The following is a 25,377-nucleotide window of genomic DNA, read 5'->3' on the forward strand; positions in this document are numbered from 1 at the left end:
AACAAAATACCGCCAACGGGAATCTAAACCCCGTCGTCTCAACTCAAAATCCCCCCCTCTTAAGCTATCAATTGAATCCCTGATCACTCACATTTTCCGGACCACCGCGAATGCAGCGCACAGCGCACTTTCCCTTCCAGTGTCTGCCGACGGCCCAGCACTGGTTGGAGTTCCACAACGGGAGTCTTTGTCGGACGTATTGGATAATGCAACCTCTGCAGCTGATAATCATTTGGACATCTTCTTCTTTTCTGCGGTTTTCTTCCTCAGGCTTGGTGCTTCACTTTGATGGGAATCCTCTTTTTCTGATGTTTTGGGGGTTGCTTGCGCTTCCTCTTGGATCCTGTTTCCTTTGGTGCAGAGTAGTTTGATTTTTTATCATCTTGCAGGCCAATATCTTGTGAAGTGTTGTTGATCAAGCATATTGTTGGTTTTAGACTTTTTTCCGGTGATGATAACATTGTTGCCTGATGGGAGGCCATTGCATTGTCAAACAAACAAGTTGTTGGCAAGCTGGACAGGAGAAAGAGCGGTCTTGATTTTCATCATCTGAATAATTGTCAGAAGACTGACTTGAATCCTCTGCATCTTTCCAAGACCATGTATTCAAATTGGGCTGATCACCAAATAAGTTGTCCATTTCAACATAAAGGGAACACATGCTGTCAAGCTTCTCAGCAATCATACTGATTCCAGGGAGTTAGACCAAATTCAGTAGAAAGTGATTGTGTATGAACCTTCTTGTATTTTGTCCAGTAAGGCATGAATCAATCTTTCATTTGTTGAGGTGGGAGATCAATCTTAGAGATTGCAAAGGTTGATATCCTTTGACTTGAAAAATTGATCTTCCCTTCAACTGGTTGTCCAGCTTTAGGGGCCTTGCTGTCTCCAAAACACACTATGCAGTTTTTCCTGTCTCTGAGCCAGTTGATTACAATAAGGTCATGTCAATGGTAGGCTGCTACACTAAACTATCCGTCGCGTGCGCTATCCGCTAGTTTAGCGTTGCGTAGTTCTTGACACAGTGCCGTTAGCTGTAGCGCCTGTTGAAACTTGCACTCCTTGCGCTCTCTGCACACTCGCAGCTGTCCTAGAACATGCAGACGCAGCAGTCAACCGGCTGAACAGTATCATCATTCTTAACCTATATCCGCCGATTGACTACTGTTTCAACCGCTCTCACATCCATTCTCCATCATCAATCTCTTACTCTAAAACCTTATCTTAAACCCTTTCCTTCAGCTCCCAATCAACATCTTCAATCCAACTTGACTGCAAGACAATTTTTGATTGACACTCAATCTGTTGATCATCTTTATTCCCTCTCTCCAAAGGAGTCCAGGAAGCCTCAACTTTGGAAAGCCTTTCTGGCTTCCAACTTGGTGAGAAATGCCTCTCCGCATCTCTGGATCTCAATCTCAATTGGCCTTCACCCTCTCAGAAACGCTAACAAATCTTATTTTCTTTTCTAGTTCCTTTTTTCTTAAGATCATGTCTGCCAACGGTGGGTAGTTACGGTACGGTTATTGGTAACGTACCAATATCGTAACGGTTTTTCTCTCGTTACCATTACCGTTAACCGTAACAAAAGGGTGTTACGATATCACACACCCAGGATGTTTGAAATTTGACATCTGTTACAATATCTGCCCGCACAGAGAAGCAGATATTGGACTGAAGATGATCCAGAGGGGGCCATTTGCCCCTCTTTATCTCGTTAACCGATGGTTAATGTGTTACACTACTAGTAACGCAAGTAACGCACCAAAAAAATCAGGCCCGTTACGATACAGGCCCGGGGTTACAACTGGTTGTTACTATTAGCGCTAACGCCTGAGCGCAGTAACGGCAAGCGTTACGCTATGCGGATAACGGCGGTTATGTTAGCGTATTGTAACTACCCACCGCTGTGTCTACTCCTTTTCTTCCTCTTGTTGAAAACTGTTTCCTATCCTTTTTAAGTTTTTTCATTTCCCGTTTTTTCTCCTACATTCTTTCCATTGACTAACTCACATTCACCATCACAGATAACTCTCAACAATCTTATTGCTCTCTATCTCCTGTTGTATCATCTTACATTGCTTGTTCCATCAGGGTTGGTCTTATTTCTATCTCTTCTACTGTTTTTTCTTGTTCTCATCTTTTTTCTTCCAGTTCTGGTTTTGGTTTCTAGAAATAAAGTGTCCTTTAAAATTAGCAGTCAAAGACCCAAAGAGGAGTCGTTTATGTCCACCAAAGAAACCAAGGACTCTCCACCTCAACTGACCTTCACCAAACCAATAAACCAGACACCTGCAATGGCCACTATCTGTAAGCCCCCTCCTTTGGGGTCTCACAAAGCTTTCACAAAGAATATCACAGACTCTAGTATTTAGCCACGCCTCCTTCCACATCCTAGCTGGTAGAGATCTTGCCCCCTACATCTCTCCCGGCTAGGTAAGCCTTCCCCCTTTTTCCTCCTTCTCCTTCTGTTTCTAGTTGTACTTACAAGAGATCTTGCCCCCTACATCTCTCCCGGCTAGCCCATTGCAATCGAGTCCCCCTCTGTTTGGAACTAGAAAGTTCCCCAAGCCTCCAGCCTTGTCCCTTTTCCCCGTCGTCTTCAGTGAGGGTCCACCGGACCCTTACACTATCATTAATTGTATGGACAAGGTCCCTTCATCCGTACTCAAAACCGTGATTGAAGGAATGCCGCTCCTCTTGATGGACAACTACACTCACTGGAGAATCAGAGTTATCAACTTTCTCAACATTGTCAAAATGAAGAAGGTGCTTACAACCAAAGAAGACAAACTCACTCAAGATGAAAATGATTTCCTCAAAGCCATTATAGTCGCCAAGCTCAAATCCAACGTTCAAGCTAACATTGTTGACTCCATTAACAAATCCGACGCTAAGAAGACCTGGTCTTCAATTGTCCAGTTCTTTGCATCAACTCAAACCTCGAACAAAGCTTGAGTCTTTCAGGCTTTTCTTCGCGCGCCCTACACTCCGGACAACATTCCTGGATTCATCACTACGATGAGAACTTTTCAGTCCCAACTCATTGAACTCGGCTGGAACGTTTCTGACGATGCAATTGGCCACATGGTCATTCATAAGTTTCCTTTTGACATGTCCAATATTGTCAATCATATTACTCACTCTGATAAGGAACCAACTCTCAATGTCATGATCAACCATCTTTGAGTTCATGGAAAAAACGTTGAAATTCGCAATGGGTCATCCGGGACCGGCTCCAAATCCAATCCTATCACTCTCTTCACTGACGATTCAAAGAGATGTTGAAAGAATACCCACAACATGGCCTCTGATCACGCGAAAGAAAATTGTTGGATGGTTTATCCAAACAAGAGAACCAAATACTTACTGAAAAAGGAGAAAGAGAAGGCAGCTCAAAAGTCTGAATCCTTGGTCAGTAGCTTTCACTCATCTCTGTTGAACTTGCCACACTTGTTTATCTTGGACTCAGGATCATCTGCTCATATGACTTTGAATTATCATCTGTTTCACACTCTAGAACTCAAAGATTTAGGCTGTGTTCAAACAACTTCTTCTCAAGATCAACTCAAGATCAAAGGAATTGGTTTGATTTGTCTAAAAAACAAGTACGGCGAAATCTTTCTCAAACAAGTTCTCTACATCCCCGATATTGTAGTAAATCTATTGTCAGCTCGCTGTTTTATTCTTGAAGATTACACTGTTCATCTCAATAAAAACTTATTTCAAATTATCAAAAACAATGAAATTAAAATGTCTAGCAATTACGTCGGAAATCTTCCCAGGTTTCTTTTTGACAACATCAAACACTTGTGTCATCTATCCTCAGCTGATTTTCTTCACAAATCATTTGGACATGTGAGTTATCATTGTCTAAGGAAGAAACTTGGTATTCCAATGAGGATCAACAAAATCTGCAAATTGTGTGCAGTCCCAAAAATCACCAAAGCTTCCTTTAAGTCAGTCCACAAACCTGCATTGGTGCCGTTTGAAGAAATTCATCTCAACCTTATTGGAACAATATAGCCTCTGTCGCATGAAGGACATAAATACATCCTTACTCTGGTGGACAGTTGCACACGCTTTTGCGCTGCCATTGCTATGAAACACAAAAGCAGTACTCCAGAAACTCTCTCTTTTTTGTTGGATATAGAAGCTAAGAGATTTGGTTATTGGCTGGGTTAATCATTGCGTTTGATCAATTGGGTGGTTGGGGTGGACAGGTGGGCGGTGATCGGGCGGTTGTGGTGTGTGATGTGTGCGATGAGTGGGGGGCTTGAAGGGGAGCCGTCAAGGGGAGTTGTCACACAATGGGTACCTGCAAGCACATAGAATTATGTGCTGGAGTGTGGCGGGTGCCAAGTGCCATCTTTATCCCAAATTAACGCAGGGGGCACTTGTTTTGGGTAAGCAACTCCCAAACCCCCCCCCAAGAAAAAAAATATTTAAAATATTCATAAAAATTAGTGGGGACGACTCCCAAAATAAAATTATTTTGGGTTGACGACTCCCAAAAAAGCCGTACCCAAAAAAAGGGTCTAGGTCAACGTTGAGCGCTGGTTGAAAAATGGTTGCGCGGACGTATGGGAGTTGTTTTCCCAAAAGTTGGGAGTCGTTTTTCCAAGACCCTAAATTATTAAAAAGGGGAGTAGTGCAGCTTGTCAAGTAGAAAAAAAAACTAGCATGCAATGGATAGGTTGAGTTTACTTGCATTGCAGGCTGAAAAATATGTTCTAGATGTGGAAACTGATTGAACAAGAGATAAAAAAAACTGCAATTCAACTGTGAGTCTCTTGCAATGGGAGTTACAAACTCCTAAACATGTCAAGATTAAATCTACCATTACCCAATATTTTATGGCAGATCAAAATGGAGAAAAAGTTACAACTACCCTAGACTAGGAGTGAAAATCAGTACCCAATGAATTATTCAGTAAATTTGATTAAATTAGATGAGAAAATGCTGATTATTTTGCCAAGCTGTCTATTTACTCTGTTGATCACATGAGTAAAGAAAAAGAATAAGTATGCTGATACCATCATCACTGCACCACAAGTCAATACAACATACATATTTTTCCAGGTTGTGAGCTGTTATCCTAGAGATGTATCGTTGATGATGAGCTGAATAGGAATAATTGAAGACATTATTGAAGAATTCTTTGACTGTCTTGGGCATAGAACCATTCATATATCGGAAAACTCCATCCCTCCATGAAGTGATCATCCAAATCTCTAAGTAACTCCAGAGGTGTGGATGCAAGTTCAAAGCTCCTCGACGATCTCTCTGTTTTCTGAGCGTTTCGACAATCGATTCTAGATTTTGATCACTCTGAGATATCGGATCATTGTAGTTCTTAGTCCAGGAGTTGAATAACTTTTGGGCGCGGAGCAGTTCAATTTTCAGGGTGGTTCCCTCTCTCGGGACGATCGAGCATATCATCTCAACATAAAATAGATATAGGGGGAAGAGCACCGCAGCCTCCTCGAAACCGATAAAGTGAGGTTGGAGCAGATTCTTTTCGAAGTCTATCCCAGTTTCATCGAACCAATGCTGATACCAATCCTTATAATGTGACACAAAGCTGACTAGTCCCTTCGCTAATCTACACCTTCTTTTATATTGACCGTATGGACCTTCATCGAAGATTTTTGATTTGGCAAACCCGCGTGACAGCTTAATAGTCCGTCCGCTATCATTGCGTTCCATGCCAAACCCAAGATAATCGCGATGGGTGCTGTAGAATTTCAACTCGGAGAAGGCAAGTCGGGGGTTCGGGATTCCTAAGGCTCTGAGCCCTGTCAGGATCCGACCCATTTCCATCTGTTCTGCGCGATCCGATGGATTATTGAGTGCCAAGTCATTCATGTAAAACCCCAGTGGCCCCTGTGGAGGTAGCTTTTTAGAGAGCGCAGGCCGTTGGCTTTCAGGAAATGGGATGTACAATTTGGGTATGCCGCTCCGTGGCTTGCTCTGGGTGAAAAGCAGATCCTGAGGTTTGATGCTTTTGGCCTGAAGCCCGACAGTTTGCTTCCGCTTACGAGAAGGACTTTCGTGGAGTCCGGAGGTTGTGCCGGAGGAGCGCATGAAGGGATAATCCGAGAAGGCGAGCAGATTCGACGGACCAGGACCTGTGAATGTATGACTATGACTATCCGATACATGCGCTACACCATGATGTGACTGCGCAGCCCTTACCCCCGTGAGGCCATCCGGGTCTGGTGTCCCGTGTCCGAGGAACTCTGTGAGGATGTCGAAGTCGTGGGGTAAGAGCCCGGGTTCAAATAGTTCGCCGGAGTCAAACGATATGTCCAGAGCATGATAGGGCTGGGAGTTAACAGTGCGTTCTTTTGCGTTCGTTTGGGCAGGATAATAATAGTCTGGGAGAAGGGACTGGTCGCTAGCTAAGGCCGAGGATGGTTGAGGGTGATTAGCTTGTCCAGCCGCCCTAGCCTGCAATGAAAGCGCCGAAGGGAAGATATGGTCGAGGGCCCGTGAAGCGCCTGCTGCCGCGAAGCCATTCGAGGCTGGTGTTCCGTCTGCGAGGAGCTGATCCAGAAGTTCGAAGTTTTGTGCGGGCTCGAACCCTGATCCAAATAAGTTGTGCAAGTCCAACGACATGCGCTTCCCATGAGCCAGAGTGCCAGAAGGACGTTGTTCAGCAGCAGTTTGAATATGGTGATAGTCTTGTGGGGGGCAGACGTGGCTAGCTGATGGCCCGGCAGGAAGGCCGATAGGATGTAAATGACCGCCCGCGAATGGTTCGTGGTGAGTATCAGCTTGTCCAGCCGCCTCGTCCCCCGATGAACCACCGGAAGGGAAGATATGGTCGAGGTCGACCAAGTCTTCGTCCCAAGCAAACCACTCCGCGCTCAATTGCGAGTTTGGAAGATCCATCGGCTTGCACCCGTTGACGAGGAATATTACTGCGACAAGACGGACCAACCGAATGCCGCTGCGAAATTTGTTGTTCTGAGTCATTGTCGATGCGGTTTACTACCCTCCTCAACTTTGTCGTGGTCCTCGGGGATTAACGATGGCATGGGCCCGTCAGCCCAAGTTTCTCTGGAGCAGATTCATAAAAATCTTTGAAAGTACGCAATTGTGTTTCAGGGCTTCTTCGCCTAAATCCCAGAACAAAACATGATGCACTTCCCCATGTGCACATACACTTTTGCGGAAGGGTGTATAGCAGTAGGGGGTAGGGATGGCAATCGGGCGGGTTTGGGCCGCCCATGGGCCGGCCCGTCTTGGGCCGGTTTGTAATTGGACAGGTCAGGCACAGCCTGACCCAATTAAATGCCCACCCGGCTCAGCCCATTTGGCTCTCGGGCCGCCCATGGGCGACCTGTGGGCCGCCGGCGGGCCCCAGCCAAAATGAGCAAGTAGATAAAAAAAGTATTTTGCACCAGAAGTCGAGCCTCCAGTTAAGACAGCATGGCAGTAATGGCACTCGGCCTTTTCTTTGCCATTGGAATCTGCAAACCAAAAGGTACAAATGGAACAATGATAATTAGTTGACGTGCTTAAAACCCTCAGTTTTTCAGATTAGAAAGAAAGACACATTCACCTATTAGCTTGGTGAAGTGGTCCCAAACATTGCTAGTGAGTCTTTGCCTCCTGGAGTGACTCTCTTCTTGGTTTTCACTAGTACTGACGCTGTTTCTGGGTGCTGGAATCTGCTGATCGGCGGTTTGCTTATCTTGGCTGGCATTTTTGGATGATTGAGAACCGGCCCCAGGAACCTCAATGCTGTTTTTGTTTGCGCAAGAATTCACCATGCTGAGTTGGGGGTGGATTTGAGAGTCAAGACTTGAGACAAGGGTTGAGCTGGCAGTGGTGCGTTGGTGACTGTACCGGCCAACTGGGCACAAACGCACCTAGTGCAGTCACACTGTCACTCCACCGTGGCCGCCCGGGGGCAGCCTGTTGGGTGTCTGACAGGCGCCCAAGGGGTGGCCCACACCCGCCCAATTACTGTCTTGGGTCTGTTGGGTTGGGCTGCTGTCAGAATTCTGGCTCATCTTCTTCACTCACAGTCTTCCTTTTTCCATCACTGATTAGTGATGCCATAAACCCCCCCCCTTTTTCAATCTATCATCTTCCATCACAATTTGTGATGTGTTCTTTATTTCCATCAATTATTTATTGATGCTTTCCATCACAAGATTGTGATGTGTATTTTCTCTTTCCATTGTTAAGTTACAATGCCTTCCACATGTTAATGTTTCTTTAACATGTGTCTATCTCTCCTTCCATCTCATGTGAGATGTCTGTTTTGTTTGTTTTGTCACTTAGGCCCCCTTTGGATCTTGCAAGGGGGCTCTCTAGTTGTGACTACATATTTCCTCTGCTTGTATTTGAAATCAAATCATTGAGTCAGAGCCCAAACTACCCAGACCTACCTTTGTTCCTTGGTCCAATCTCAAGACCCCTCAAGATTGAAACTTTCACCTCATTGAACCCCTTTCTCTGACTGAAAATATCTCAGCTGCTTTCCTAAATATTTGCTGAAACACTGACCCAAACCCAGCCCAAACCCAACTTGGGTCGGGCGGCCTTTTGGCCGGCCTGCCCAATTGCCATCCCTAAGGATACCCACTGTGGCTCCAGCAACAAGTCCATCTGAACAGCAAGCGGCCTACTAGCAATTTGCAGAGCTCTAGCCGCCAAATTTTCAGGAGATGGTGAAACCTGCTTCCTCACCTCAAGGGCAAGTCATAATAGGACGCTTCACGTAGGGCCGAAATCAGCAAGACCAAAATAAAGTTTATCCCACGGTCCCAGCCAATTTGGCTGGGAAGGCTGGCTGATTTATAACATCAGCAGGGTTAAAAATCCCTACGTGAACCATCCTAATATGTTTAAAAATTGATTGTATTTTCATGACTTTGGCAAGAGAAAATCACTCAAAAGACTAGTGTATGGGAACTATCTCAAATCCACAGGTGAGGGCTACATCTTCATCCTTGACAAATCAAACTCTGCCTTCAAACTCAAAGCCTTGCTTGTTCCCAAGCTCACTGGGATGCTAATCAGCCTTGGTTGTTTGTAAAAACAGAGCTGTGCGCATTGATATCAGCGCCGTCTGGTTCGCTTGTCATGTATCCAATACCCATCCGATTGGGCTGGGCTTGACTTTGCGCATTTTCTGAAGAGCCCATTTGATTGGTTGGCAGCGCTTTACCATCATTATCTTCATCTAAAGTTCCAAGAGCGGATATTCCTGCTTTGGCAGTAAGGTTGATCACATGAGCAACACACCCGAGTAGTTCCATCAAAGTGTTGAAGCTAGGGATCTGAAGGGATAGCTCTTGTGCCATACGATTGTTTGTTGCAGCGTTATCTGCGGTAATTGTGTGGATTTTTTCAATGCAGTTATAGCTTTCAAGCGTATCATAGAATAATTCAGCAAATTGTTTGCCTGTATGTTGGCCTGGCGGAAGTTCTTGGTCAGTTTTCTTCTTGGAGATTTAGCGAGTCAACAACTGAAGACATACCCTCGATATGGGGCACTGCAAGTGTCAAGTCTCTCATCTCAAACTTCTCATTGATGTAATGAGCTTTTACCGCCATGAAAGCGGTGACATTGGGAGCAGTCCAAGCGTCGGTCGTAAAGGATATCAAATCTTGCTTTGCAAGGAATTTTAGCTTAATGGTCTCTTGTGATTGAAGATACACTCTCATGTCATGGTTGGAAATGCCAGTTCGGCTGACATCATTCATTAGAGGGGTGGCACCCTGGTTGAGTAGGGCTACGAGTTCACGGAACGACTTTTGTTTGACCATGGCAAACGGAAGATCACTTTTGGCTAAGAAGTATACCAAGGCATTCTTGACGGATTCATTGTTGAGCTCTACCTGCAATGAAAGCTCAAAGCCCGTCAGCAGCTCAGAATACTCATGGCTCTGATACCCAAAATATCGGAATCCATTAAAAACCCTGATACATTTGACTCACTTTTGGTTTCAAAGCACCTGACTTTGACCAGCTCTCAAGATCCATATGTGAAGACTTCTTTGTTTTCTTCAGCAGTTTGGATCTGCAAGGTGGTGGATGTGCATAAGGTGTCCATGGAAGCTTTCCGTACTTCCACTTTTATCCTTCTTGATCCTCGTCCCACAACACTTCCCGGTCTTTTGGACAACTTGACAGATAGCCTTGGTTTCGTCCGCCGTTAGCTTGAAGTAATTCCAAACCCAACTCCACTTGCTAGGTTGGGTTGGAGTAGTTTCTTCTTTGCTGCCATCTAGTTCAATATAGTTTGTTGCTGACAAGGCAGAGGATTCTGGCTGAGATGAGAGTAAATCGGAGGTTTTTCTTTTCATCTTGTTGAAAATTGAGGCTACTGATTGAAAACCAAGGTTAATGTGGAGAATCCTAATAGAGCAGAAGAATGAATATTTCTAATATTATCAATAGAGAATGTTAGAAGAGGAAAGACAAGGTATTTATAGGTAAATACAAGTGTCAAAGCATAGTCAAGTTTGTATGTAATAGTATGTGAATAGTATTACATGGTAGTATGGAGTAATCCTGTAGTCTGGGTTACTCTATGCTACAACAAATCCTTCAATAATCCACCGTTACACCCCGCTGAAGCCAGATGGATAGATGCAATAGCCCTAACTAGGGCAAAACTTGGCTCCTGAGCCATGGGCGGTCCATGGTGATAAGCATATCAAAAACAAAATTGGTATGCCCCGGGGCTTTGGGGTTCCCCGGGGCTTTTCCGGGGTTTTGGGCTTGGGATGACCCTCAGACCCCGTCCCGAACCACGGGTCACAGCCTTAACCCCAGGGGTCTCACACTCAAATTGGAAATATTGTGTTTTGAAAAAAGCTTGGACACTTTTCCAAAATTAGTTCTGCACCGGAAAGTTTAAAAGCTACACTTTTGGGGTCTGGGAGGCACTGGTAGCTGGATACCAATAGAATCTGTGAGTGAACCCCATTTTTGGCATACATCAAGTGAAGTTGGTGTTTTTGTGATGGAGGGGGGGATTGGAAGACTTCCCTTTGCTTCTGTAGCCCCCTACAGAGTCAGATCAGATGCTGTAAAAGCCAGAATAAATTTACAGGAGCTTTTAATTGCACTACGTGGACCTACAGATTTTTTCACATCAACCACAAGCTGCTCTCTCATCGAAACCGGCCGATCTCAGCGGAATTTTCTCAATAAATACAAACATCAAGAAAATGCCTCCAAAGCAATCCACAACTGCCTTGGCTCAACAAACTCAGTCGTCCGCTCCCAACTCAGTTGTCCGCTCCCAATGAAAGCTCGCAACGGCGCCCTGGTCGTGCTAAAGGCTCGCAGGGATATAATGCTGATGACTGTGCAGCGCTAGTCAAGGCGGTCAAAGCGTTCCTCCCCCTTGGATCTCAGGAGTGGGGGTATGTTCTCGAAAAATACAACACTTATGCAAAAGATAACGAACATGCAATTCGAGAACAAGAGTCGATAAAACTCAAGTTTCAAGCATTAGTGAAGCACCCGAAGCCCACTGGCAATCCTGATTGTCCTTCGCATGTCCGAGAGGCTAAACTGACCCAGAAAGAAATGGACAATCGAGCCCATCTTGTTGCTTGCAATGATGACGGTTATGAAAGTGACAATCAAGAGTAAGTACTTCATTTCCTTTTCCTCTACATTGACCAAGTTGGCTGATTTGAGCGTATGGATAGGAACGGTGTAGGAGCCCCTATCCCCTCGTCGATGGATATCAATTCCACTCAACAGACTGTGATGGCTCCAAACGATTCCCACGGTATTGACCACAACGAGCCGTCTGAAGAGCTCGAGCTCCCACCTCTGCCTCAACCTTTGTCTCCAGCCAACACCACTGAAAATCTTTCACCGAACGCAACATTTTCATCCTGGGTTAATGCTCCAAAGGACTCTCCGTCCTTGGTCGCCAATGAGTTCTTGGCTTCGACTGCGCCTCAAACTGGACCACACCGAGTTGGTATCACACGACCTGCAAGACAAAGCAGCCCTCTCAAGCCCACTGTTCGATCGGGAGCCGCCAGTCGTTCCCCTAACACCCAACCGGCGGCTGGCTTAGAGCAGCAGCTTACTGCTTTCTTTGATCCAGCAGCTCGGGAGAAGCGTGACAGGGATAACAGCATGACCGCCTTCTATGCTATGCAGCTGTGAGACGCCAACAAGACAATTGAATCCCTTCGCAACGAAAACAACCGCTTGCGTATGGGTGATCAGGCCAAATCTAACGAACTCAAAGAGAAGATGACCGAGCTCCAAATTGAAAATCAATCACTCAAGTCCAAGATTGAGCTCATGCAGATGATGTCCTCTAATCATCTTTTCAGCTCCCAGCCAGTTCCTTTCGGCCGCATGAACTATCAAGGAAGCAATGCCCATAATGGTTTACCCACTGCAAACTCCTCCACTAGTTACCCAATGAGTGAACTTGACCCAACTCTCCAAATGCAAACAGAATGAGATTATATACTATTCCCAGCTGCCATCACCAATCAATCCACTACTATCAATCTACTATCACCGATCCAACTATCTGAAGTTTTTCTTGGTTAAGATGTTTACTGTCAAATCTTTACAGAATCATCTTTGATATCAATCTTTTTATTTTTTATGCTTTTTACTGAAATGCTCAATCTACTATCACTGATCCAACTATCTCTCCGATATCACAACTATCTCTCCGATTTCAATTTAGCTGTTATGCTGTTTACTGAAACATCTCCAATGTCATCATTCAAGAGCTTTTAAAGCTGAGATAAGTAGATAGTCATATTCAATCCTAAATCCTGAGAAAAAGCTCGTGCTTGTGATTGAGAGAGCAAAAACATTTGAGAGCAAAAAAACATTGAGAGCAAATTACAACCACCCATGATAATATCTGCTGATCCGACACCTCCTCTGAATATCAGGAAAGAGCATTTGATGAAACAATTGGCCCAGGATGACATGCTCATCTTCAACTGCTTGATACACAATTTGGGTCTGATTAATGTGTACCAACCAACATCGGACTTGATTTAATCGCACACATAATTCTAGGACTTCTGCTTGGAACTCATGATCCGTTGCAGGCAAGGGAAGTTTCAACCTGCTGAACAAGCCTTGAATCACGCGCATACCCCACTCGGCTGCCTGTCGAGCAGATACAAGCTGTTTGTTCAAGACTTTGAGCCAAGCAAACTCAACTGGATCTTCAGGAAGCCGATCGCCTCTCTTCATTGGAGCCAAGATACGATAATCAAGTCAATCGGTGCAACGTGGGAAGGCCGTGTTGCTAATCACTTGATAGCCCGGTGGTGTCTTGTTCATAAGCTTGCCATAAAGCCTCTCGGCAATGGTGGAGTCGTGCCATGATCCTGGCGCATTGAGGATCGCGTGGATGACTGTTCCATCGGGGGCAAAGGTCAAGATGTTGCTGCAGTAATGTGAGCAAGTCCATCCATTATAATAGGCATTCTGTAGCCTACCAATCAAGATGGTGAGCTGATGAAGCCATGAAAATCTTTAAAACGGGATGAGCAAAATGAAACAAACTACTTACTCTTTGTTGTCTGCAACATTCACTGGTATATTGAGTCCATCGAGAAATCCAATACATTTCTCCAAAAGCGGGTACTTTCGTTTAATCAAGCTACTATAGTGTTCGCAGGTTGCTTCACGTGAGGGCCAAGATATCCTTCCAATATTGAGATCCTTCAGTACGGAAAGCAGACAAAATTGGGCATGTTGAAGATTGCGAGTGCAAACGGCAGCAGTGATTGCAAATAGCTGTTGGAGAGTGTATTGAGCCATACTTGAACTGAGCCAATGCAACACTAGTGCAAGGCCACCCGCAGCATCCAGAGATTGATGAGCAGGTTGGGGGTTGCCGTTTGCATTGACATCCAGTCGGGGTATTGTTGACAAATCCCACGCAATGCTGAAGTGGACCAGTAAGGCTTCAAACGTTCAAACATCCACACCCATGACAGTTATAAACGCCCAATCATTCCCAGCATCTTGTAAATGAGTCCAAGCACTGCTATATCGAGGATTCCCAGTGAGGTTGGGCCTTGTAAGGTATGTTCAAACAGTTCGGATTGGCACTCGTTTGCCTAATAAAGCCAAGGCCACAATTACCATTACAGCTTCGTCGTCTTCGTCCTGGCCGCGGCTTTCCAAGATATCCATACTTTTGTATTTAAAATAGAAGTGTCAGCATTATGATTGTCCAACCAACAAGCTAATGGGAAGAAGGAACTTAACTAGTTGGTTGTTATGTGATCTTGCTATGGTTGATGGTTGTGGTGATCTTGCTATGGTTGATGGTTGTGGCTGTGCAATCTGCTCGGGTTTTGGTAGTATAGCTATTTGGTGAGGCTGACCAAATCTGGTTGTCACAAGCGATGGGAATGCAAGTTTACAGGGGGGCTGTATTTTTGATTCAATTATTTCAAATCTGACTCTGTAGGGGGCTACAGAAGCGAAGGGAAGTCTTCCATTACCCAAATGTCCAAGAATTATTCAAAACACAATACATCATAACACTTTTCACTCTGCCAACAGAAGATAATGGATCCTCTCACGCCTACTGGCACTGCTGCCTTACCGGACACAAAAAATGGCGTCAAAAATTTAGAAAATTGCCGAGATCCTTGTCTGGAATTCGATACTGCAACGATAGCTGACAAAACCGGTGATTCAGAACTCAATCATACAATTCTGGCACCTCCTGAGTCCTCTCGTCTGGAAGTCAAAATCACAACAATGGCTGACAAAACTGGTTCCGAACATCCTACAGCCCACATCATCCACCAAAGAACTTTCACATCCTGGCCTTCTACGATGGCGGCGAGCCAATGCATTTGCAAAAGAAGAAGATCTGGCTTGAGAGCGTCGGCGTTCATACAAGTGACCATGTAAAAAGATGCGACGGTCCGACCAGATTGTCTACTCCGTCGTCCCCGCCGTTGACCCATAGACGACCCAAGTTGTTGGAGGAGGAGCTGGGACTGAGCGCCGCGGACGCCGCGGACGCCGCGGCCAGCAACTGACTCACCGGCACCTTCGACGACGACGAAGACCACGACCATGCGCCTCCCCCTTTCTTGACGAGCCAGCCGAGGACTTTGAGATCATGCACTTTCTTGGGAAGGGATGTGCAGGTAAGGTGCTCATGGTCCACTACCGCAGACTCGCCGGCAACAGCCATCCTAACTAGGTCTATGCAATGAAATCCATCAAGAAAAACCACGTCCTTTCCCATAGAGAGCCCCAGTACATGCTTAGCAAACAGAGTGTGCTCAGACGGGTGGCTGATGAGCCCCAGACTAACCTGTTCATTGCCTCGCTTTGGTGGAGCTTCCATGCAATAGAAATTCACACATAACAAGACTAAAGTGTGTGAATGTGTCCCGGAGACTAAATTTTTTGGTTGTACAACAACAGGACAAGGGCCATTTGTTCCTAGTGATGGACTTCCATCCGGGAAGCAACCTTGTCAGGGCGCGTCTCTTCAGTGACAGCGCTCTGAATGAGAATCACGGCTAAGGCCGGTAGACACAACGGTACAGTCGGAGCTGAGCTCTGGATCTACTCCGCTGAATGAGCTGGAGGATAAATATCACGCCTCTTATCTAGAGGGGCAGGTTGAACACAGCAACCGAAGTCTAATGACTCCTACGCGAATGGTCGAGCGGATGAGATAAAAAGAGGAAGCTTGAACTTACCGAGTATAGGCAAGGTCGAGCTGTAAAGGAAAAAGAAAGTTAGTTAGAGAAAAGAATCCAGAAAAAGCCCCGGTCGTAGTATTCAAAGGTATCAAAGGCTACAAGGTAGACGGGCTTGGTAAAATCTGAACTGAGGAATCCTCTGATACGGAGGGTTTCTCTACATATAGTAATACGGATTTGTCAATCCGTAACATGCTTACTTGAACACAATCACTCATCTGTTGCTGCGCAGCTAGAGTCCTCCTGGCCCGCGCTCAAGCGCGGGTTTGTCAGTTGCTGCGCCTGATGGGTTAGCAGTTAGCTGACACTAGCCACACAATTTGCCCGCTGGGGCCGACTGGGCCGGGACCGGGTGCGGTTCTATGGTGCCAAGATCACCAAAGGTGTCTATGCTTCATCACTGCAGAAATTATGTTCCAAGTTATTTATGTGTTGATTTAGAAACCCTGTGAGATACACTCCTGTGAATACACACTCTTTGGGATAAAACCACCCAAATAAAACTTGAATTTTCAAGGGTATACCTCTTTAAGCAGGCCCAGATTGGATACTCAAAGCTAGGAAGAGCTTCCACAGCTTTAATCAAGCTAATAATAGCCCCGGCACTGTTGAATAGTGCCTCTGACACTATGAATAGTGCCCCAGAGGGAGTTCATCACTGCAACAAGATGCTTAATTTAACACAATACCTATTTGACATACATTAAGGCTCAGGAAAATTTTGAAAATTTTCAAACAATGAATTTACATATGTGCAGTCATACTGTTAAATTTTTGTGGCTACTGGGTCACAGGAAGCTGCTTTACAGGTGCCTCCCGCATTAAAATTTGATGTTTTCTCCTCAACTTTCTCTAGGTTCAAGGAGAGCCCCAAATGACTCAGTTATTTTTTTTTTTTTTTTTTGGGGGGGGGGGGTTATAAAGGGTCTATCTATTGATCCCTCAAAAAATATTCCAAGAAAAGCCATCTGTATTTTGGGGGAGAATTCACAGTGGCGGGAACGCGCACTGGGGACTGGACGTCAAGACAACGACCCCCACAGTGCGCAAAGAGTTTTCTGCAGTGCACAAAGTAAGTCCGTTCAAAATAATACCAGCATGAGGAAGTCAAGATTTCTTTCTGCTGTGAAATTTTCAACTGAGCCAAGGAGCTGCTCAGACAAAGATGCTATCCATGGTCAAAGTGAAAATTAGCAAACATTCAGACTACAGTGAGAATCCAAAATCTCTCACCCCAGGACTGCCACTTCAACTTAAGGAATGCCCCAGTGAACACAGGTACCCATTGTCACCCGGGTACTGCACCCGTTTTTTCACCAAAACCCAACACCTGGCACCGCATCCTGCACCGCGGGTACTTTTGGTGGGTACACGTGGGTACCCCCCCCCCCCCTAAAACAAAGTGATTGGAAGGAAGGAGGAACCCCTCCTTCCAGTTGCATTGGGTTTGGCCTGTGCCTCTCAGCTGATGAGTTTCTGAGGATTGATTGGGAGGAGGGAGGAACCCCTCCTTCCGGTTGCTTTGAGTTGGGCCTGTGCCTCTCAGCCAATGAGACACTGAGGTTCAGCAACCCTGACCAACAAAGTGATTAGAAGGAGGGAGGAAACCCTCCTTCTGGTTGCTTTTGGTTGGGCCTGTTATTCTCCCCCAATGAGATTGCTGGTATTGGCCATTGGGAGATAAAGAACAAAAAGGCACAGAGGGTCTTTGAAAGACCAGCAATGTGTGAGTACAGCACACAAGCAAACTTGACGAGACCACCCACAAGTACACCTTGGAAAGACCAGCAATGTGTGAGTACAGCACACAAGCAAACTTGACGAGACCACCGACAAGCACACCTGGTTGTGCGGAGTTGAAGTTGAGACAAGAAATGAGAAACTTGAATGGATTTCACAATGAGAGAAATGTGAAAGAAAAACAAAGAAAGTTTGAGAAAGAGCCTTGGAAAGACCAGCAATGTGTGAGTACAGCACACGAGCAAACTTGACGAGACCACCAATGAGCACACCTGGTTGTGCTGAGTTGAAGTTGAGACAAGAGATGAGAAACTTGAATGAAGAAAAGAAAATAGGATCCAGTACAACAGAGACTATTTAACATGATCATTTAGGTTTCAAAACTAGGTTACAACTTTGAGTATCACTACACAACCGGTTGATGAGTATGCGTTTACTGAGATATCTCAATAGGAGAGTGGATACTCTCTCTCAATTGCCCATACTGGCCGCCTGAAGCCCCAATCCCTGAGCAAGCTCAGGGACCTTTGGCGGGTTCCACTGGTGTGGCCAGCAGGTACCTGGGTACCAGGTTGTTTTTTCACCAGAAGCTGACACCCAACACTGCATCCGGCACAACCTGGCGGGTGCGCAGCGGGTGTGATAGGGTACCCAAAGGCATTCCCTACTTCAACTGCAAGCCCCTCTTTCAGAGGCTTGCTTTGCAAGGCCCCCTCAGCCTCTCCCATGTGCCGTGGGAAGTAATAATTCTTATTTTAAGACCCCCCTAGTTATTCCACAGAAGTTTTTTGATTATTATTTGTTGACTTGACTAAAAGCCCACTGCATGCTCTTGAAACACAGCCTACAGCCCATTGCCCTACCCCGCTGTAAGACTCAAAAGTGGTTGTGAAACCCTTTTGCTGAATGGGGAAGGGGACAATGGAGGTGCAAACTCTGCCCTTCTATACTATCAGATAACAAGACCCACCAAGCTAAGCTTGGCAAGTTTTAATTAAGTGATAGGTCTGGTCTAGTTCCAGATGAAGTTGTTTGATGACAGGTATGTGAGAGTTGAGAGGGTTTATGATGACAAAAAGGGTGAAAGTTGACTTGATGTTTCCGGTGGGGGTTGAACACAGGTCCTCGAGAGGGTGATATAAGAAGTTGAGAGGAGTGTCTGGGCTGAGAAGGGTATATGTCTCAGTCGGGAGTTGAACCCAGAACCGGGTAACTCGTGACAGGTGCGTGATATGCAACCAGTGATATGAGAGTATGAGAATATGAGAGTGAGCTCAGTGGTTATTGCAGATAAGAGGGATGATAGGGTATGTTATAAAAGTGTAAGGGTGATGATAATGGCTAATGGGTGATATCTGTATAACTGGTGGGTACTGAACTGAGGAAAAACAACTGGGGGGGGAAGAGCTCCCTATATAGACAAATGTGAGGGATTTTAGCTACAAGGGGGACCCTGGATGAGGGATTTTAGCTGGTGGGCTGTGTACAAGTGGTGTCAGAAGATACTAAGTACAGGCAAAAAGTGGGGTGAGAAATGAAAGATGATGTCATACTGATGCAAGGACCGCATAAACAAAGCGGGGAAATGTCAAATACAGGGGTACCTCATGCAAGGGGTGCATGAGTGGTGTCAGACTAATCCAAGGAGTGCAGAAATGGGGTCAGAAGACTGCATACAGCTGCAAGGGGTGCATAAATGAAGCAGGGACGTGTCAAATACAGAAGAAATGGGGTTGGTCCCCTGCATAAGCAGTGGAAATAAGAGGGATAGAAAAGAGCATGTGTTTGGCTGGGTCTGAGTATGTGTATACCTGGGAAAGGTGACTTGAGGGTTGTGACAGGTTGATGACTGGGGCTGGCCGTGTCCATGAGGTTCCAAGAGGGTGTAACTTCCAATCCTGCGGGGTTCCAGTGACGCTTCCAGTGGTGACTAGGGGTAAAATTGGCCGTAGAATCCATCTATGAGGTCTATTTGGTGGTATCTTGAGGCCTAGGGTGAGTAAATATATGTATGAGAAAAAACTTTTGATTTTTCACTTTTCTGTCTACCACACCGGTGAGCACATCATCCTCACTGCCCCCTTCTCTCAAGCTTGTTCCATCAAGCTCATCTCAGCTTTTTGTGTGCCCAGTCTAAATCTCATCAGTTTGCAGAGAGTAAGTAAAAAAAATAAAAGTAAAGGTATAAAAAAAAATAATGGTCCAGTATTTTCTTTGGGATTGAAACAGGAGAGAGAGAAGCCAGTATCATTGGTTGGTATGGATTTTCTTCAGCAAATAAAAACTGGAATATCAGGAGCAAGACACCTTAAGGGCTCATAACCTGTAGAGACTGTGTCTTGGGAAACTTGGTGATGATGACATCAGTAATGACAATAATAATGCTTGACCCGGCTCTCTGGCGGAGAAGACTGTAGTCTTCTCCTCAGCAGAGAGCTGCAGCCGAGTAATACTGTGACCATGTCACAACAAAGAATACGCTGCAGGTACCCGGGTTCAAATCAACCAGCTCCATGATTGATGTAGCACATCTTAATTTATGCAATTATTGAAGTTTGAACCGACACACTTCCCAGTTAACAATCCAGGCTACAGAACATTGGTTTCAATACCCATTACCCAAAATCACTCAAGCAGTGGCTAAAGAAATTAGCCAGCAAAAAGCCTTCTGGTTATTTTTGGCTGCCAAGGCTTCTTTGCAAGCTCACATGGCCAAAGTGGGTACAACTGGAGAGATCTGTTGGCAGAACTTGATGTCACCGCAGAGTTTGGGACTGTATCAGGAGTGTCCTGGGCCTTGCTTCAGGGCCAGCTGGGCTGGTTGCGTAGTGGAGGTGCTGGCCCCCTCCGATTCCTCTGTTCAAGGTGTGCAGTGTCAACTTCCGGCAGGGAAATTCGGTCGTCGGCGCCAGTGCGCCCAAAATCTGGACCATTTTGGATCGGGGCCCGCGTGGGCGCGCACTGGCGCCGCAGCCAGGAGATCAACTGTCGAAAATAGCTCTTCCGATCTTCGTGAGCGTCTGCAAGCATTTCTTGAAGAGAACCCTCACCCACCCTTCGATCATCCGGACCTCAACATGTACCAACTCAACCACCGCCTCCAGTCCCACCTCGCCGGTCCTGCACTGTGCCTCAGCCTCCGCTACCCCGCCAAGGCCTCGACCGAACGTGCAAAGTCCTCCCCCTCAACCCAGAACACACCCCTGTGTTAGCGGCCCAGATACCGCGCCTGGGGAAGTGCAAGATTCGACTGGCGCACAGAACATGTCGCTTCATCGCCTGGATGCTTTCTCTCAGCTGCTCATCCTGTAGCGGGAGGTGAGTGTCCCGGTCTCGATTCGCATGTCAGCACCGAGTCAAGAATCAACGGCGGTATCCAAAATACGTCTCCGAGCTCCGTTGGCTCTGTTTCGCAACTATTGACTAACACGTTCACCTTACTTGTTGTGTGCTGCAGGTTGTGTCCATCAAAGCCCCCGCCATTGGGTCCCCACCGCCCGCCTCCGCCCGCTCGTCCACCGAGCCCCGGTCAGACACGCGCATCCAGCGCCGGCAGCGGGCCCCTACCCAGCCCCAACAATCTCTCATCGACCACACGCATGGCCAGCCCGACCGAGTACCCTCGCCGGCCTCCCGCTCGAAGCCCTCGCTCTCCTTCCGCAGCTCGGCCATCTGCTCCCGACCCCCGGACCTTCAGGTCCCCGGATACAGCACCGCCGCCAGCATCTCCAGGCGTCCCACCCACCATCACGTCCATTCAACCATGTCCAGCCTCAGTCTGCGCCCGCACACCTGCCCTGGACTCCCACCTGTCACGCCCCATTCGCCCCTCCCGACGGGCCCACACTCCAGCGGTCACCCCCCCCCCCCCCCCCCCCTCCGCGCAACCTCCGAGTGGCACCACCACGAGAGGCTTGGCGGCGGACGCTGCCCTCTACACAGCCCGTCTGTCGACCTCGTCCCGGGCTGCGCCCTCGACCGATCCGACGCGAGTCGCGCACCGCCTGGCGAGACTCTGGTGAACACCACCGGCCGCAGTGGCGTCCTCCTGCGACAGTGTCTGGCAGCGGACGTTCATCCCCGACGGGCTGGAACCCGAGCTCGGCCACGGGTCCTGCTCCTGTAAGCGCCTCCTTTGCGCTCCAAACGTTCGTGCTATGTTTGACCGGGGCTTATGGTAGCTGGGCCCCACTGCACGCCCAGTGGGCTCCTGAATTCAGTCGAGGAGCAGGTCGGGGGCAACGCGCCGAGCACAGACGCGGCCCGGGCTTGCGCCGGTCGGTCCGGACGCAAGCGGCGATGCCTCAACCTACTTCTGGCAGTGAGCCAGATGTGGTGGCTTGAGGTGCTTGTTGGTTGTAGGTTGGCCTCAGGTTGGGAATTGTTTTGGATCTGATCAATTAGGGGGTTGATTAGTTGTTTGAGGTTGGCAAGGGTTGAACAACTTTCAAGCTGGAAGCAGAACACCTGGTGCGCTAATTGATCAGATCCAAAAAAATTCCCAACCTGAGGCCAACCTATATCACTGGGAGGTGTTCTGTTTCCAGCTTGAAAGTTGTTCAACCCTTGCCAACCTCAAACAATTAATCAACCTGCTAATTGATCAGATCCAAAAAATTCCCAACCTGAGGCCAACCTACAACCAACAAGCACCTCAAGCCACCAGTGACATCTGGCTCACTGCCAGAAGTAGGTTTCCCTTATGGTCAACTGCACAAACACATGGGCAAGCTCAAGCATCTCTCAAATGAGGCACTAGAAAACATAGTGCAAGACCCTCATTTTGACCAGTTGATGGCAAAATCAAAAAAGGAAAGTTTTGGGATGTGTAATATAGTTGTTTGAATAACATGTATTAGATTCCTAATTATTATGCTGGAATTTAGACATGGCTCAACTCAATTTTGATTAAACATGATTGCAACTTTTCTATCATGAACTTTTTATCTAAATCAACTTCTCCAGGATTGCTTCCTGCAACAATATACAGTGTTGCAATAAGGTTTTCCTCAAGTTGATCAATGTTGTGAATAGTGTGTGTAGAGAAGCAGGCATGATCACATACTTCTGGCAACTTATCAATTGATTCTCTACAGGTTCCACCTCGCTTATTCTTGAAAATTCAACAGTTGATTCTGCTTGTTTCAATAATATAGGTATGCAACCATTTAGTTGCTTTTTTGTGGATATTGTAGGGGTTCAAACCAGAATGAAAGAGAATCAGCATATGTGGTGGGTGAAGCAAGCACCTGATTACATTAATCCAAACATTTTGCCGGGTTGCATTAAAGACAAATGGAGTTTTATTTTTCAGGACCTCCAGGATGGCCTTGAAGAATAATTCAACTTGGTTGGAAGTCTTGGCTGTGCCAAATTGATTGTCGATTTGGTCTGTGATCTTGATCTCAAGGATGAGATAACAGGAGGACAAGTAGGCAATGTTCTGTTGAATGAGTGAATCTTTCAATGGGTTGGCCAATTCCTGAAAATGAAGGCCAACTTGATGGTTCTAGAATGCAGGATTAGCCATCTGAATACCTAGTTTTACCCAAAAATGACTTCCTGCCTACATTGATGTATTTGATACTCATGACATGTGATTGCCTCTGTTGGGCCATCCACCCCAGCAACAGTAAGTGACTGGTTGTAAGGAAGCTGATAAAACAAAGAAAGGCCAGGAGCGCCTGGGGTGTTTAAGCTCCCTCCGCAGTTCTTTTAAAGCCTGTGACTTCTGGGGCCCAGTGAAGGGTAGGGTTCCGATCCGTGTCCTCCGGATTGGATCTGAGGTGTCCCGAGCCTGAACCAGAGGTATCCTTGGATCGGATTGGGTCACAGCGGGTAATTGGGTTGAGAAAATTTGAAATAATGCAATAACATGATATTTCAAATTGTGACTGTTTCGGCCAGCCAAATCAACTGATGAGTATGCCACTGAGGGCATACTCATATTCTCTGACTTCTTTTCCCTTGTTTCATCATCAATTATGACTCCAGCTATCACTCAAATTCCTGATTCTGATTCTGATAGCTCCATAGAGGTTCAGGAAGAAGGCTCAAGCACAACTGCCGCAAAGGGTTTGACCAAAAAATCTTGGGTTTGGCAATACTTCAAGTCAGAAACCCACCAAAATGTGATGTACAACATTTGCCAGGCCAAGAAAACCCAAGGAGGAACAGCAATCTGCCTTGCAAAGCTCAAACCTTGCAGCACCGGTTCGACAAAGAGTATGATAAATCACCTTCTGCGAGCACATGGGATACAAAAGAATTCTACAAATGCAAAGGGTGCAATGGATAATTACATCATATTTAACAAGTCCCCAGGTATTTATTTCTGGATAGTTCAAAATAAATGCTCAATTAATTAATTCATCCCATTTTTGTAGATACCTTAGTCAAGCTTGACCGTGATAGTTTAAAGGCAGCTGTTGCTTGTTTGGTTGTCCGCTGCCATATCCCATATACCACGGTTGAAAATGAAGACTTTGTTGCCCTTCTACGCCTATGCAATCCAGCAACTAGCAATATTTTGACTGGAGCAGATAATCTTGCCTTGTATATCCCAGACGTGTTTGAAGACAGTTGTATGGTTCTTGAAAAACATCTCAAGCAGCTCAAGTCAAAAATCAGTCTCACTTGTGACATCTGGAATTCGCCTGGGAATGTCTCGGTACTGGGAATAACAGCACACTGGATTGAGGAGAGCTTTGATCTCAAGAGTACAATTCTAGCCACTAAAGTCCTTGAGGGCTCTCACTCAGTTCAAGTGATTGCTGAACACATGATTGATGAATTAGAGAATTTTGGAATCAAAGACAATGTCTTTGCAATTACCGCTGATAATGCGTCCAACAATTGAACCATGGCAAGAAACCTCAGTAGCATGTCTTTGTTTGATCCAGAAAGACAAATGCTTGGTTGCATGGCGCATACAATCAATCTTGCAGCACAATCTGCAATTAAAGTTTTTGCTTCCAATCACAAGAATCCAACTGATTCTGAGCTACCTCAGACCAAAGTCTCCTGTCTGATTAGTCGCATCAGTGGCCTTACAACTTACCTCAAGCGATCACCTCAAAAGATGGCCTCTTTCCTCTCAACAGTCAAAGGAATGTGCGTCAAAGAGCTCAAACTCATTGCCAATGTCAGCACACGTTGGAATTCTACCTATGCCATGCTAGAACAAGCAATAGAACTTCGAGATCCAATCAAATATTTCTGTGAGAAAAATGGCCTCACCAAGCAATACAACCTATCCAAATACGAATGGTTCAAAGTGAAACAGCTCTGTCAGTTTTTGAAATCACTCGATACAGCTACCAATGCTGTAACAGGCGAACAGCAAGCTACCCTTATGCTTGCAGCTCCCACTTACATTTGGCTTATTGAGAGAATTCACGCGGTATGTTCTGTTCGTAATCTGAAAATATCTTGGTTCATGTACATAACCAGATTCTGATTCCTTTTTACTTTCTCAGGTTAATGATGACTGTCGTGCCACTGAATTGATTCCAGCAGCTTGGGCGATGACAGAAAAACTCAAGGAGTACCTCGATATTGCTATGAACAAGCCAATTTACATTTGCGCAATGTTACTAGACCCCCAAATCAAAGCAACTCATCTCACCGCATCCTTCCTTGGTCGTGTTAGGAAGACAAAAGGCGAAATACTCCAGACATTCAGAGAGGAAGCAGAGAAGTTCACCTTTGTTGATTCCAATAGGAGATTGACTTGCAAAGAGGAGAGCCAATCACAAGCTGGCCCAGACAAACTTTGATCATGCCTGTTTAAAAAAAAGAAGCGCAAGCTGACCTTGCTTGACAAAGAGATAACCAGCTACTTAGAAGCCAAGTGTGAGGATGAAGGCTGCAACCCATTGGCCTTCTGGAAATCACATCAAGTCAAAATGCCAACTCTTG

The 25,377-nt window shown here is 46.1% G+C and overlaps 4 protein-coding genes across 4 annotated transcripts; 3 read left to right on the forward strand and 1 right to left on the reverse strand.

The window, feature by feature from the left end:
- Positions 1-4,983: 4,983 nt before the first annotated feature.
- PtA15_3A267 (uncharacterized protein) lies at positions 4,984-6,981 on the reverse strand (the record flags this gene model as incomplete). The annotated part of the gene is made up of 2 exons (XM_053167218.1): positions 4,984-4,992; positions 5,071-6,981. 2 exons carry the CDS (start codon positions 6,979-6,981, stop codon positions 4,984-4,986), a joined length of 1,920 nt encoding a protein of 639 aa, XP_053018457.1.
- A 4,738-nt stretch (positions 6,982-11,719) lies between these two features.
- Positions 11,720-12,160, forward strand: PtA15_3A268 (uncharacterized protein; the record flags this gene model as incomplete). The annotated part of the gene is made up of 1 exon (XM_053167219.1): positions 11,720-12,160. One exon carries the CDS (start codon positions 11,720-11,722, stop codon positions 12,158-12,160), a length of 441 nt encoding a protein of 146 aa, XP_053018458.1.
- Positions 12,161-12,211: 51 nt separating this feature from the next.
- Positions 12,212-12,466, forward strand: PtA15_3A269 (uncharacterized protein; the record flags this gene model as incomplete). The annotated part of the gene is made up of 1 exon (XM_053167220.1): positions 12,212-12,466. One exon carries the CDS (start codon positions 12,212-12,214, stop codon positions 12,464-12,466), a length of 255 nt encoding a protein of 84 aa, XP_053018459.1.
- Positions 12,467-20,165: 7,699 nt separating this feature from the next.
- On the forward strand, positions 20,166-21,801 carry PtA15_3A270 (uncharacterized protein; the record flags this gene model as incomplete). Its single annotated transcript, XM_053167222.1, has 4 exons — positions 20,166-20,664; positions 20,755-20,855; positions 20,915-21,268; positions 21,400-21,801. 4 exons carry the CDS (start codon positions 20,166-20,168, stop codon positions 21,799-21,801), a joined length of 1,356 nt encoding a protein of 451 aa, XP_053018460.1.
- Positions 21,802-25,377: the final 3,576 nt, after the last annotated feature.

The sequence above is a fragment of the Puccinia triticina genome, chromosome 3A (genome assembly GCF_026914185.1).
Source record: "Puccinia triticina chromosome 3A, complete sequence".
NCBI classification, from domain to species: domain Eukaryota; kingdom Fungi; phylum Basidiomycota; class Pucciniomycetes; order Pucciniales; family Pucciniaceae; genus Puccinia; species Puccinia triticina.